We start from the raw sequence: 13,556 nt of genomic DNA on the forward strand, positions 1-13,556 counted from the left end.
CTGGGCTAGAGTGAACCAAGGGTCATACTGCTTCAGGTCCTGAACTTCATTTGAAGAGGTGGAAGATGCCTGAGTGTGAAGTTTTTTTTTAACGTGGGATAACATCCCTGGCAAGAGGGTTCAAGATGACTGGAGACCAGGCTTCAAATTCCCACCCTGCCTCACACGGTTTCCCATCCAGCTCTCCACCTTTTCACATGTTCTGTTACTCCAACCCTCCCTGTTCAGATTATCGCCTCCTTTCTCAACTCACACAGTTATTCTTTTGTACCTTCTGACCCAGTGAGACCGCTGCTTGGAGTACTCAGGAACTATACATGTCCAGTAAGACAGGGATGAAGAAAAATCAACTCTTCTTTGACCCTATTGAGGAGCACGGCCTAGTTTGCATAGCCCATGACTGCTCACCTTCAGCGTCCCTCTGTTGGCCATTTTCTGGATATCCAGTGCCCCCCAGAGTGCCCCACTGGGTATGTACAGAGTATGTCCGTATCTCCTTGCAGCCTCTCGACACCTGGTGTCCACTTCCTGGTCAGCAAACGCTGTTGGAGAACCAACCTGTAGGCCAGGGATTAATTATTCCAGTGTGAAGAACAATGTGGGAATTTCAATAATTCAGCACACAAGACACCATCCCAAAACGTGTCATCTCCCTCATCAGTTGGAATTTCTTGGTGTTTGGGAAGGAACGATCAGTCTCTTTAATTGTTTAGTCTGTGAGGTTGGAAAGAGCTACGTAAATGCAAGTTCTTTCTTTTCTTTGAGGCCTAATCAAAGACATTGCAGCAGCGAAGTAGCCCAATATGCCCATTGTGCCAATGCTGGTATAATAAAAGCAAAACACGGCAGATGCTGAAAATCTGAATCAAAAACTGAACATGTTGGAGAAACCTGGCAGGTCTGGAATCGCCTCTGGACGGAGGAACAGAGTTAAAGTTTCCTGTGGACAGAGGAACAGAGTTAACGTTTCCTGTGGACGGAGGAACAGAGTTAAAGTTTCCTGTGGACAGAGGAACAGAGTTAATGTTTCCTGTGGACAGAGGAACAGAGTTAAAGTTTCCTGTGGACAGAGGAACAGAGTTAACGTTTCCTGTGGACAGAGGAACAGAGTTAATGTTTCCTGTGGACAGAGGAACAGAGTTAAAGTTTCCTGTGGACAGAGGAACAGAGTTAACGTTTCCTGTGGACAGAGGAACAGAGTTAACGTTTCCTGTGGACAGAGGAACAGAGTTAACGTTTCCTGTGGACAGAGGAACAGAGTTAACGTTTCCTGTGGACAGAGGAACAGAGTTAATGTTTCCTGTGGACCGAGGAACAGAGTTAACGTTTCCTGTGGACAGAGGAACAGAGTTAACGTTTCCTGTGGACAGAGGAACAGAGTTAATGTTTCCTGTGGACAGAGGAACCGAGTTAACGTTTCCTGTGGACAGAGGAACAGAGTTAACGTTTCCTGTGGACAGAGGAACAGAGTTAACGTTTCCTATGGACAGAGGAACAGAGTTAACGTTTCCTGTGGACAGAGGAACAGAGTTAACGTTTCCTCTGGATGGAGGAACAGAGTTAAAGTTTCCTGTGGACAGAGGAACAGAGTTAATGTTTCCTGTGGACAGAGGAACAGAGTTAAAGTTTCCTGTGGACAGAGGAACAGAGTTAACGTTTCCTGTGGACAGAGGAACAGAGTTAATGTTTCCTGTGGACAGAGGAACAGAGTTAATGTTTCCTGTGGACAGAGGAACAGAGTTAACGTTTCCTGTGGACAGAGGAACAGAGTTAACGTTTCCATCTGTGGACAGAGGAACAGAGTTAACGTTTCCTGTGGACAGAGGAACAGAGTTAACGTTTCCTGTGGACAGAGGAACAGAGTTAATGTTTCCTGTGGACAGAGGAACAGAGTTAACGTTTCCTGTGGACAGAGGAACAGAGTTAATGTTTCCTGTGGACAGAGGAACAGAGTTAATGTTACCTGTGGACAGAGGAACAGAGTTAATGTTACCTGTGGACAGAGGAACAGAGTTAATGTTACCTGTGGACAGAGGAACAGAGTTAACGTTTCCTGTGGACAGAGGAACAGAGTTAACGTTTCCTGTGGACAGAGGAACAGAGTTAACGTTTCCTGTGGACAGAGGAACAGAGTTAACGTTTCCTGTGGACAGAGGAACAGAGTTAACGTTTCCTGTGGACAGAGGAACAGAGTTAACGTTTCCTGTGGACAGAGGAACAGAGTTAACGTTTCCTGTGGACAGAGGAACAGAGTTAATGTTTCCTGTGGACAGAGGAACAGAGTTAACGTTTCCATCTGTGGACAGAGGAACAGAGTTAACGTTTCCATCTGTGGACAGAGGCACAGAGTTAATGTTTCCTGTGGACAGAGGAACAGAGTTAACGTTTCCTGTGGACAGAGGAACAGAGTTAATGTTTCCTGTGGACAGAGGAACAGAGTTAACGTTTCCTGTGGACAGAGGAACAGAGTTAATGTTTCCTGTGGACAGAGGAACAGAGTTAACGTTTCCTGTGGACAGAGGAACAGAGTTAACGTTTCCTGTGGACAGAGGAACAGAGTTAACGTTTCCTGTGGACAGAGGAACAGAGTTAACGTTTCCTCTGGACGGAGGAACAGAGTTAACGTTTCCTGTGGACAGAGGAACAGAGTTAATGTTTCCTGTGGACAGAGGAACAGAGTTAACGTTTCCTGTGGACAGAGGAACAGAGTTAATGTTTCCTGTGGACAGAGGAACAGAGTTAATGTTACCTGTGGACAGAGGAACAGAGTTAATGTTTCCTGTGGACAGAGGAACAGAGTTAATGTTTCCTCTGGACGGAGGAACAGAGTTAACGTTTCCTGTGGACGGAGGAACAGAGTTAATGTTTCCTGTGGACAGAGGAACAGAGTTAACGTTTCCTGTGGACTGGACAGAGGAACAGAGTTAACGTTTCCTGTGGACAGAGGAACAGAGTTAACGTTTCCTGTGGACTGGACAGAGGAACAGAGTTAACGTTTCCTGTGGACAGAGGAACAGAGTTAACGTTTCCTGTGGACGGAGGAACAGAGTTAATGTTTCCTGTGGACAGAGGAACAGAGTTAACGTTTCCTGTGGACTGGACAGAGGAACAGAGTTAATGTTACCTGTGGACAGAGGAACAGAGTTAATGTTTCCTGTGGACAGAGGAACAGAGTTAATGTTTCCTCTGGACGGAGGAACAGAGTTAACGTTTCCTGTGGACAGAGGAACAGAGTTAACGTTTCCTCTGGACGGAGGAACAGAGTTAACGTTTCCTCTGGACGGAGGAACAGAGTTAATGTTTCCTGTGGACAGAGGAACAGAGTTAATGTTTCCTGTGGACTGGACAGAGGAACAGAGTTAACGTTTCCTGTGGACAGAGGAACAGAGTTAACGTTTCCTGTGGACAGAGGAACAGAGTTAAAGTTTCCTCTGGACGGAGGAACAGAGTTAACGTTTCCTGTGGACAGAGGAACAGAGTTAATGTTTCCTGTGGACAGAGGAACAGAGTTAATGTTTCCTGTGGACAGAGGAACAGAGTTAATGTTTCCATCTGTGGACAGAGGAACAGAGTTAATGTTTCCTGTGGACAGAGGAACAGAGTTAACGTTTCCTGTGGACAGAGGAACAGAGTCAATGTTTCCATCTGTGGACAGAGGAACAGAGTTAATGTTTCCTGTGTACAGAGGAACAGAGTTAATGTTTCCTGTGGACTGGACAGAGGAACAGAGTTAACGTTTCCTGTGGACAGAGGAACAGAGTTAATGTTTCCTGTGGACAGAGGAACAGAGTTAAAGTTTCCTGTGGACAGAGGAACAGAGTTAATGTTTCCTGTGGACTGGACAGAGGAACAGAGTTAACGTTTCCTGTGGACAGAGGAACAGAGTTAATGTTTCCTGTGGACAGAGGAACAGAGTTAATGTTTCCTGTGGACAGAGGAACAGAGTTAATGTTTCCTGTGGACTGGACAGAGGAACAGAGTTAACGTTTCCTGTGGACAGAGGAACAGAGTTAACGTTTCCTGTGGACAGAGGAACAGAGTTAATGTTTCCTGTGGACAGAGGAACAGAGTTAACGTTTCCATCTGTGGACAGAGGAACAGAGTTAATGTTTCCTGTGGACAGAGGAACAGAGTTAACGTTTCCTGTGGACAGAGGAACAGAGTTAATGTTTCCTGTGGACAGAGGAACAGAGTTAATGTTTCCTGTGGACAGAGGAACAGAGTTAACGTTTCCTGTGGACAGAGGAACAGAGTTAATGTTTCCTGTGGACAGAGGAACAGAGTTAATGTTTCCTCTGGATGGAGGAACAGAGTTAACGTTTCCTGTTGACAGAGGAACAGAGTTAATGTTCCCTGTTGACAGAGGAACAGAGTTAACGTTTCCTGTGGACAGAGGAACAGAGTTAATGTTTCCTGTGGACAGAGGAACAGAGTTAATGTTTCCTGTGGACAGAGGAACAGAGTTAACGTTTCCTGTGGACAGAGGAACAGAGTTAATGTTTCCTGTGGACAGAGGAACAGAGTTAACGTTTCCTGTGGACAGAGGGACAGAGTTAATGTTTCCTGTGGACAGAGGAACAGAGTTAACGTTTCCTGTGGACAGAGGAACAGAGTCAATGTTTCCATCTGTGGACAGAGGAACAGAGTTAATGTTTCCTGTGTACAGAGGAACAGAGTTAACGTTTCCTGTGGACAGAGGAACAGAGTTAATGTTTCCTGTGGACAGAGGAACAGAGTTAAAGTTTCCTGTGGACAGAGGAACAGAGTTAATGTTTCCTGTGGACTGGACAGAGGAACAGAGTTAACGTTTCCTGTGGACAGAGGAACAGAGTTAATGTTTCCTGTGGACAGAGGAACAGAGTTAATGTTTCCTGTGGACAGAGGAACAGAGTTAATGTTTCCTGTGGACTGGACAGAGGAACAGAGTTAACGTTTCCTGTGGACAGAGGAACAGAGTTAACGTTTCCTGTGGACAGAGGAACAGAGTTAATGTTTCCTGTGGACAGAGGAACAGAGTTAACGTTTCCATCTGTGGACAGAGGAACAGAGTTAATGTTTCCTGTGGACAGAGGAACAGAGTTAACGTTTCCTGTGGACAGAGGAACAGAGTTAATGTTTCCTGTGGACAGAGGAACAGAGTTAATGTTTCCTGTGGACAGAGGAACAGAGTTAACGTTTCCTGTGGACAGAGGAACAGAGTTAATGTTTCCTGTGGACAGAGGAACAGAGTTAATGTTTCCTCTGGATGGAGGAACAGAGTTAACGTTTCCTGTTGACAGAGGAACAGAGTTAATGTTCCCTGTTGACAGAGGAACAGAGTTAATGTTTCCTGTGGACAGAGGAACAGAGTTAATGTTTCCTGTGGACAGAGGAACAGAGTTAACGTTTCCTGTGGACAGAGGAACAGAGTTAATGTTTCCTGTGGACAGAGGAACAGAGTTAACGTTTCCTGTGGACAGAGGAACAGAGTTAATGTTTCCTGTGGACAGAGGAACAGAGTTAACGTTTCCTGTGGACAGAGGAACAGAGTTAATGTTTCCTGTGGACAGAGGAACAGAGTTAACGTTTCCTGTGGACAGAGGAACAGAGTTAATGTTTCCTGTGGACAGAGGAACAGAGTTAACGTTTCCTGTGGACAGAGGAACAGAGTTAATGTTTCCTGTGGACAGAGGAACAGAGTTAACGTTTCCTGTGGACAGAGGAACAGAGTTAACGTTTCCTAGGAACAGAGTTAATGTTTCCTGTGGACAGAGGAACAGAGTTAATGTTTCCTGTGGACAGAGGAACAGAGTTAACGTTTCCTGTGGACAGAGGAACAGAGTTAACGTTTCCTGTGGACAGAGGAACAGAGTTAACGTTTCCTGTGGACCGAGGAACAGAGTTAACGTTTGCTGTGGACAGAGGAACAGAGTTAACGTTTCCTGTGGACAGAGGAACAGAGTTAACGTTTCCTCTGGATGGAGGAACAGAGTTAACGTTTCCTGTGGACAGAGGAACAGAGTTAACGTTTGCTGTGGACAGAGGAACAGAGTTAACGTTTCCTGTGGACAGAGGAACAGAGTTAACGTTTCCTCTGGATGGAGGAACAGAGTTAACGTTTCCTGTGGACAGAGGAACAGAGTTAATGTTTCCTGTGGACAGAGGAACAGAGTTAATGTTTCCTGTGGACAGAGGAACAGAGTTAACGTTTCCTCTGGATGGAGGAACAGAGTTAACGTTTCCTGTGGACAGAGGAACAGAGTTAACGTTTCCTGTGGACAGAGGAACAGAGTTAATGTTTCCTGTGGACAGAGGAACAGAGTTAACGTTTCCTGTGGACAGAGGAACAGAGTTAACGTTTCCTGTGGACAGAGGAACAGAGTTAATGTTTCCTGTGGACAGAGGAACAGAGTTAACGTTTCCTGTGGACAGAGGAACAGAGTTAACGTTTCCTGTGGACAGAGGAACAGAGTTAACGTTTCCTGTGGACAGAGGAACAGAGTTAACGTTTCCTGTGGACAGAGGAACAGAGTTAACGTTTCCTGTGGACAGAGGAACAGAGTTAACGTTTCCTGTGGACCAAGGAACAGAGTTAACGTTTGCTGTGGACAGAGGAACAGAGTTAACGTTTCCTGTGGACAGAGGAACAGAGTTAACGTTTCCTCTGGATGGAGGAACAGAGTTAACGTTTCCTGTGGACAGAGGAACAGAGTTAACGTTTGCTGTGGACAGAGGAACAGAGTTAACGTTTCCTGTGGACAGAGGAACAGAGTTAACGTTTCCTCTGGATGGAGGAACAGAGTTAACGTTTCCTGTGGACAGAGGAACAGAGTTAATGTTTCCTGTGGACAGAGGAACAGAGTTAACGTTTCCTCTGGACGGAGGAACAGAGTTAACGTTTCCTGTGGACAGAGGAACAGAGTTAACGTTTCCTGTGGACAGAGGAAGAGAGTTAACGTTTCCTGTGGACAGAGGAACAGAGTTAACGTTTCCTGTGGACAGAGGAACAGATTAAAGTTTCCTGTGGACAGAGGAACAGAGTTAACGTTTCCTGTGGACAGAGGAACAGAGTTAACGTTTCCTGTGGACAGAGGAACAGAGTTAACGTTTCCTGTGGACAGAGGAACAGAGTTAACGTTTCCTGTGGACAGAGGAACAGAGTTAACGTTTCCTGTGGACAGAGGAACAGAGTTAACGTTTCCTGTGGACAGAGGAACAGAGTTAACGTTTCCTGTGGACAGAGGAACAGAGTTAACGTTTCCTGTGGACGGAGGTACAGAGTTAATGTTTCCTGTGGACAGAGGAACAGAGTTAATGTTTCCTGTGGACAGAGGAACAGAGTTAACGTTTCCTGTGGACAGAGGAACAGAGTTAATGTTTCCATCTGTGGACAGAGGAACAGAGTTAAAGTTTCCTGTGGACAGAGGAACAGAGTTAATGTTTCCTGTGGACAGAGGAACAGAGTTAATGTTTCCTGTAGACAGAGGAACAGAGTTAACGTTTCCTGTGGACAGAGGAACAGAGTTAACGTTTCCTGTGGACAGAGGAACAGAGTTAATGTTTCCTGTGGACAGAGGAACAGAGTTAACGTTTCCTGTGGACAGAGGAACAGAGTTAATGTTTCCTGTGGACAGAGGAACAGAGTTAACGTTTCCTGTGGACAGAGGGACAGAGTTAATGTTTCCTGTGGACAGAGGAACAGAGTTAACGTTTCCTGTGGACAGAGGAACAGAGTCAATGTTTCCATCTGTGGACAGAGGAACAGAGTTAATGTTTCCTGTGTACAGAGGAACAGAGTTAACGTTTCCTGTGGACAGAGGAACAGAGTTAATGTTTCCTGTGGACAGAGGAACAGAGTTAAAGTTTCCTGTGGACAGAGGAACAGAGTTAATGTTTCCTGTGGACTGGACAGAGGAACAGAGTTAACGTTTCCTGTGGACAGAGGAACAGAGTTAATGTTTCCTGTGGACAGAGGAACAGAGTTAATGTTTCCTGTGGACAGAGGAACAGAGTTAATGTTTCCTGTGGACTGGACAGAGGAACAGAGTTAACGTTTCCTGTGGACAGAGGAACAGAGTTAACGTTTCCTGTGGACAGAGGAACAGAGTTAATGTTTCCTGTGGACAGAGGAACAGAGTTAACGTTTCCATCTGTGGACAGAGGAACAGAGTTAATGTTTCCTGTGGACAGAGGAACAGAGTTAACGTTTCCTGTGGACAGAGGAACAGAGTTAATGTTTCCTGTGGACAGAGGAACAGAGTTAATGTTTCCTGTGGACAGAGGAACAGAGTTAACGTTTCCTGTGGACAGAGGAACAGAGTTAATGTTTCCTGTGGACAGAGGAACAGAGTTAATGTTTCCTCTGGATGGAGGAACAGAGTTAACGTTTCCTGTTGACAGAGGAACAGAGTTAATGTTCCCTGTTGACAGAGGAACAGAGTTAATGTTTCCTGTGGACAGAGGAACAGAGTTAATGTTTCCTGTGGACAGAGGAACAGAGTTAACGTTTCCTGTGGACAGAGGAACAGAGTTAATGTTTCCTGTGGACAGAGGAACAGAGTTAACGTTTCCTGTGGACAGAGGAACAGAGTTAATGTTTCCTGTGGACAGAGGAACAGAGTTAACGTTTCCTGTGGACAGAGGAACAGAGTTAATGTTTCCTGTGGACAGAGGAACAGAGTTAACGTTTCCTGTGGACAGAGGAACAGAGTTAATGTTTCCTGTGGACAGAGGAACAGAGTTAACGTTTCCTGTGGACAGAGGAACAGAGTTAATGTTTCCTGTGGACAGAGGAACAGAGTTAACGTTTCCTGTGGACAGAGGAACAGAGTTAACGTTTCCTAGGAACAGAGTTAATGTTTCCTGTGGACAGAGGAACAGAGTTAATGTTTCCTGTGGACAGAGGAACAGAGTTAACGTTTCCTGTGGACAGAGGAACAGAGTTAACGTTTCCTGTGGACAGAGGAACAGAGTTAACGTTTCCTGTGGACCGAGGAACAGAGTTAACGTTTGCTGTGGACAGAGGAACAGAGTTAACGTTTCCTGTGGACAGAGGAACAGAGTTAACGTTTCCTCTGGATGGAGGAACAGAGTTAACGTTTCCTGTGGACAGAGGAACAGAGTTAACGTTTGCTGTGGACAGAGGAACAGAGTTAACGTTTCCTGTGGACAGAGGAACAGAGTTAACGTTTCCTCTGGATGGAGGAACAGAGTTAACGTTTCCTGTGGACAGAGGAACAGAGTTAATGTTTCCTGTGGACAGAGGAACAGAGTTAATGTTTCCTGTGGACAGAGGAACAGAGTTAACGTTTCCTCTGGATGGAGGAACAGAGTTAACGTTTCCTGTGGACAGAGGAACAGAGTTAACGTTTCCTGTGGACAGAGGAACAGAGTTAATGTTTCCTGTGGACAGAGGAACAGAGTTAACGTTTCCTGTGGACAGAGGAACAGAGTTAACGTTTCCTGTGGACAGAGGAACAGAGTTAATGTTTCCTGTGGACAGAGGAACAGAGTTAACGTTTCCTGTGGACAGAGGAACAGAGTTAACGTTTCCTGTGGACAGAGGAACAGAGTTAACGTTTCCTGTGGACAGAGGAACAGAGTTAACGTTTCCTGTGGACAGAGGAACAGAGTTAACGTTTCCTGTGGACAGAGGAACAGAGTTAACGTTTCCTGTGGACAGAGGAACAGAGTTAACGTTTCCTGTGGACAGAGGAACAGAGTTAACGTTTCCTGTGGACAGAGGAACAGAGTTAATGTTTCCTGTGGACAGAGGAACAGAGTTAACGTTTCCTGTGGACGGAGGAACAGAGTTAATGTTACTGTGGACAGAGGAACAGAGTTAACGTTTCTTGTGGACAGAGGAACAGAGTTAACGTTTCCTGTGGACAGAGGAACAGAGTTAACGTTTCCTGTGGACGGAGGAACAGAGTTAATGTTACTGTGGACAGAGGAACAGAGTTAATGTTTCCTCTGGATGGAGGAACAGAGTTAACATTTCCTGTTGACAGAGGAACAGAGTTAATGTTCCCTGTTGACAGAGGAACAGAGTTAATGTTTCCTGTGGACAGAGGAACAGAGTTAATGTTTCCTGTGGACAGAGGAACAGAGTTAACGTTTCCTGTGGACAGAGGAACAGAGTTAATGTTTCCTGTGGACAGAGGAACAGAGTTAACGTTTCCTGTGGACAGAGGAACAGAGTTAATGTTTCCTGTGGACAGAGGAACAGAGTTAACGTTTCCATCTGTGGACAGAGGAACAGAGTTAATGTTTCCTGTGGACAGAGGAACAGAGTTAACGTTTCCTGTGGACAGAGGAACAGAGTTAACGTTTCCTGTGGACAGAGGAACAGAGTTAACGTTTCCTGTGGACAGAGGAACAGAGTTAATGTTTCCTGTGGACAGAGGAACAGAGTTAACGTTTCCTGTGGACAGAGGAACAGAGTTAATGTTTCCTGTGGACAGAGGAACAGAGTTAACGTTTCCTGTGGACAGAGGAACAGAGTTAACGTTTCCTCTGGATGGAGGAACAGAGTTAACGTTTCCTAGGAACAGAGTTAATGTTTCCTGTGGACAGAGGAACAGAGTTAACGTTTCCTGTGGACAGAGGAACAGAGTTAACGTTTCCTGTGGACAGAGGAACAGAGTTAACGTTTCCTGTGGACAGAGGAACAGAGTTAACGTTTCCTGTGGACCAAGGAACAGAGTTAACGTTTGCTGTGGACAGAGGAACAGAGTTAACGTTTCCTGTGGACAGAGGAACAGAGTTAACGTTTCCTCTGGATGGAGGAACAGAGTTAACGTTTCCTGTGGACAGAGGAACAGAGTTAACGTTTGCTGTGGACAGAGGAACAGAGTTAACGTTTCCTGTGGACAGAGGAACAGAGTTAACGTTTCCTCTGGATGGAGGAACAGAGTTAACGTTTCCTGTGGACAGAGGAACAGAGTTAATGTTTCCTGTGGACAGAGGAACAGAGTTAATGTTTCCTGTGGACAGAGGAACAGAGTTAACGTTTCCTCTGGACGGAGGAACAGAGTTAACGTTTCCTGTGGACAGAGGAACAGAGTTAACGTTTCCTGTGGACAGAGGAAGAGAGTTAACGTTTCCTGTGGACAGAGGAACAGAGTTAACGTTTCCTGTGGACAGAGGAACAGAGTTAATGTTTCCTGTGGACAGAGGAACAGAGTTAACGTTTCCTGTGGACAGAGGAACAGAGTTAACGTTTCCTGTGGACAGAGGAACAGAGTTAACGTTTCCTGTGGACAGAGGAACAGAGTTAACGTTTCCTGTGGACAGAGGAACAGAGTTAACGTTTCCTGTGGACAGAGGAACAGAGTTAACGTTTCCTGTGGACAGAGGAACAGAGTTAACGTTTCCTGTGGACAGAGGAACAGAGTTAACGTTTCCTGTGGACGGAGGTACAGAGTTAATGTTTCCTGTGGACAGAGGAACAGAGTTAATGTTTCCTGTGGACAGAGGAACAGAGTTAACGTTTCCTGTGGACAGAGGAACAGAGTTAATGTTTCCATCTGTGGACAGAGGAACAGAGTTAAAGTTTCCTGTGGACAGAGGAACAGAGTTAATGTTTCCTGTGGACAGAGGAACAGAGTTAATGTTTCCTGTAGACAGAGGAACAGAGTTAACGTTTCCTGTGGACAGAGGAACAGAGTTAACGTTTCCTGTGGACAGAGGAACAGAGTTAACGTTTCCATCTGTGGACAGAGGAACAGAGTTAACGTTTCCTGTGGACAGAGGAACAGAGTTAACGTTTCCTGTGGACAGAGGAACAGAGTTAACGTTTCCTGTGGACAGAGGAACAGAGTTAACGTTTCCTGTGGACAGAGGAACAGAGTTAACGTTTCCATCTGTGGACAGAGGAACAGAGTTAATGTTTCCTGTGGACAGAGGAACAGAGTTAACGTTTCCTGTGGACAGAGGAACAGAGTTAATGTTTCCTGTGGACAGAGGAACAGAGTTAATGTTTCCTGTGGACAGAGGAACAGAGTTAACGTTTCCTGTGGACAGAGGAACAGAGTTAACGTTTCCTGTGGACAGAGGAACAGAGTTAACGTTTCCTGTGGACAGAGGAACAGAGTTAACGTTTCCTGTGGACAGAGGAACAGAGTTAACGTTTCCTGTGGACAGAGGAACAGAGTTAACGTTTCCTGTGGACAGAGGAACAGAGTTAACGTTTCCTGTGGACAGAGGAACAGAGTTAACGTTTCCTGTGGACAGAGGAACAGAGTTAACGTTTCCTGTGGACAGAGGAACAGAGTTAACGTTTCCTGTGGACAGAGGAACAGAGTTAACGTTTCCTGTGGACGGAGGAACAGAGTTAATGTTTCCTGTGGACTGAGGAACAGAGTTAATGTTTCCTGTGGACAGAGGAACAGAGTTAACGTTTCCTGTGGACAGAGGAACAGAGTTAACGTTTCCCGTGGACAGAGGAACAGAGTTAATGTTTCCATCTGTGGACAGAGGAACAGAGTTAAAGTTTCCTGTGGACAGAGGAACAGAGTTAATGTTTCCTGTGGACAGAGGAACAGAGTTAATGTTTCCTGTGGACAGAGGAACAGAGTTAACGTTTCCATCTGTGGACAGAGGAACAGAGTTAACGTTTCCTGTGGACTGAGGAACAGAGTTAACGTTTCCTGTGGACAGAGGAACAGAGTTAACGTTTCCTGTGGACAGAGGAACAGAGTTAACGTTTCCTGTGGACAGAGGAACAGAGTTAACGTTTCCATCTGTGGACAGAGGAACAGAGTTAATGTTTCCTGTGGACAGAGGAACAGAGTTAACGTTTCCTGTGGACAGAGGAACAGAGTTAATGTTTCCTGTGGACAGAGGATCAGAGTTAACGTTTCCTGTGGACAGAGGAACAGAGTTAACGTTTCCATCTGTGGACAGAGGAACAGAGTTAATGTTTCCTGTGGACAGAGGAACAGAGTTAACGTTTCCTGTGGACAGAGGAACAGAGTTAACGTTTCCTGTGGACAGAGGAACAGAGTTAACGTTTCCTGTGGACAGAGGAACAGAGTTAATGTTTCCTCTGGACGGAGGAACAGAGTTAACGTTTCCTGTGGACAGGACAGAGGAACAGAGTTAACGTTTCCTGTGGACAGAGGAACAGAGTTAATGTTTCCTCTGGACGGAGGAACAGAGTTAACGTTTCCTGTGGACAGGACAGAGGAACAGAGTTAACGTTTCCAGCCCGTATAATTCTTCTTCAGAGCTAAAGAGAGTGAGAAATGTGAAGAATTGTATATTGATAGAGAGGGGTTAAAGCAGATGGAGCAAAATAGAAGGTCAGTGATAGGTTCAAGCCAGGAGATATTTTTCAAAATTCATTGATGGATGTGGGAGTCTCTGGTTAGGACAGCATTTATTGCCCATCCCTAGTTTCCCTTCAGAAGGTGGTGGTGAGCTGCAGTCCTTGAGGTGTAGGTACACCCCCAGTGCTGTTCAGGAGGGAGTTCCAGGATTTTGCCCAGTGACAGTGAAGGAACGGCAATATATTTCCATTGGGGTGGGGAGTGGCTTGGAAGGAGAACTCCAGGTGGAGTTTTTTATCACACTAC

General features: G+C 45.5%; 1 protein-coding gene across 7 annotated transcripts in view; it reads right to left on the minus strand.

The window, feature by feature from the left end:
• aspdh (aspartate dehydrogenase domain containing) overlaps positions 1-13,556 on the minus strand; it is a 47,037-nt gene that overhangs the window by 6,742 nt on the left and 26,739 nt on the right. For all 7 annotated transcript variants that reach the window (XR_011936637.1, XM_072485563.1, XM_072485558.1 and 4 more), the window contains one exon: positions 409-558. Coding sequence is in view for 6 of the 7 variants with exons in the window: in XM_072485563.1 (XP_072341664.1) it covers positions 409-558 (150 nt within the window). In the remaining variant the exon portion in view is untranslated. The remainder of the gene's footprint in view (positions 1-408; positions 559-13,556) is intronic.

The sequence above is a fragment of the Scyliorhinus torazame genome, chromosome 20 (genome assembly GCF_047496885.1).
Source record: "Scyliorhinus torazame isolate Kashiwa2021f chromosome 20, sScyTor2.1, whole genome shotgun sequence".
In the NCBI taxonomy this organism is placed as follows: domain Eukaryota; kingdom Metazoa; phylum Chordata; class Chondrichthyes; order Carcharhiniformes; family Scyliorhinidae; genus Scyliorhinus; species Scyliorhinus torazame.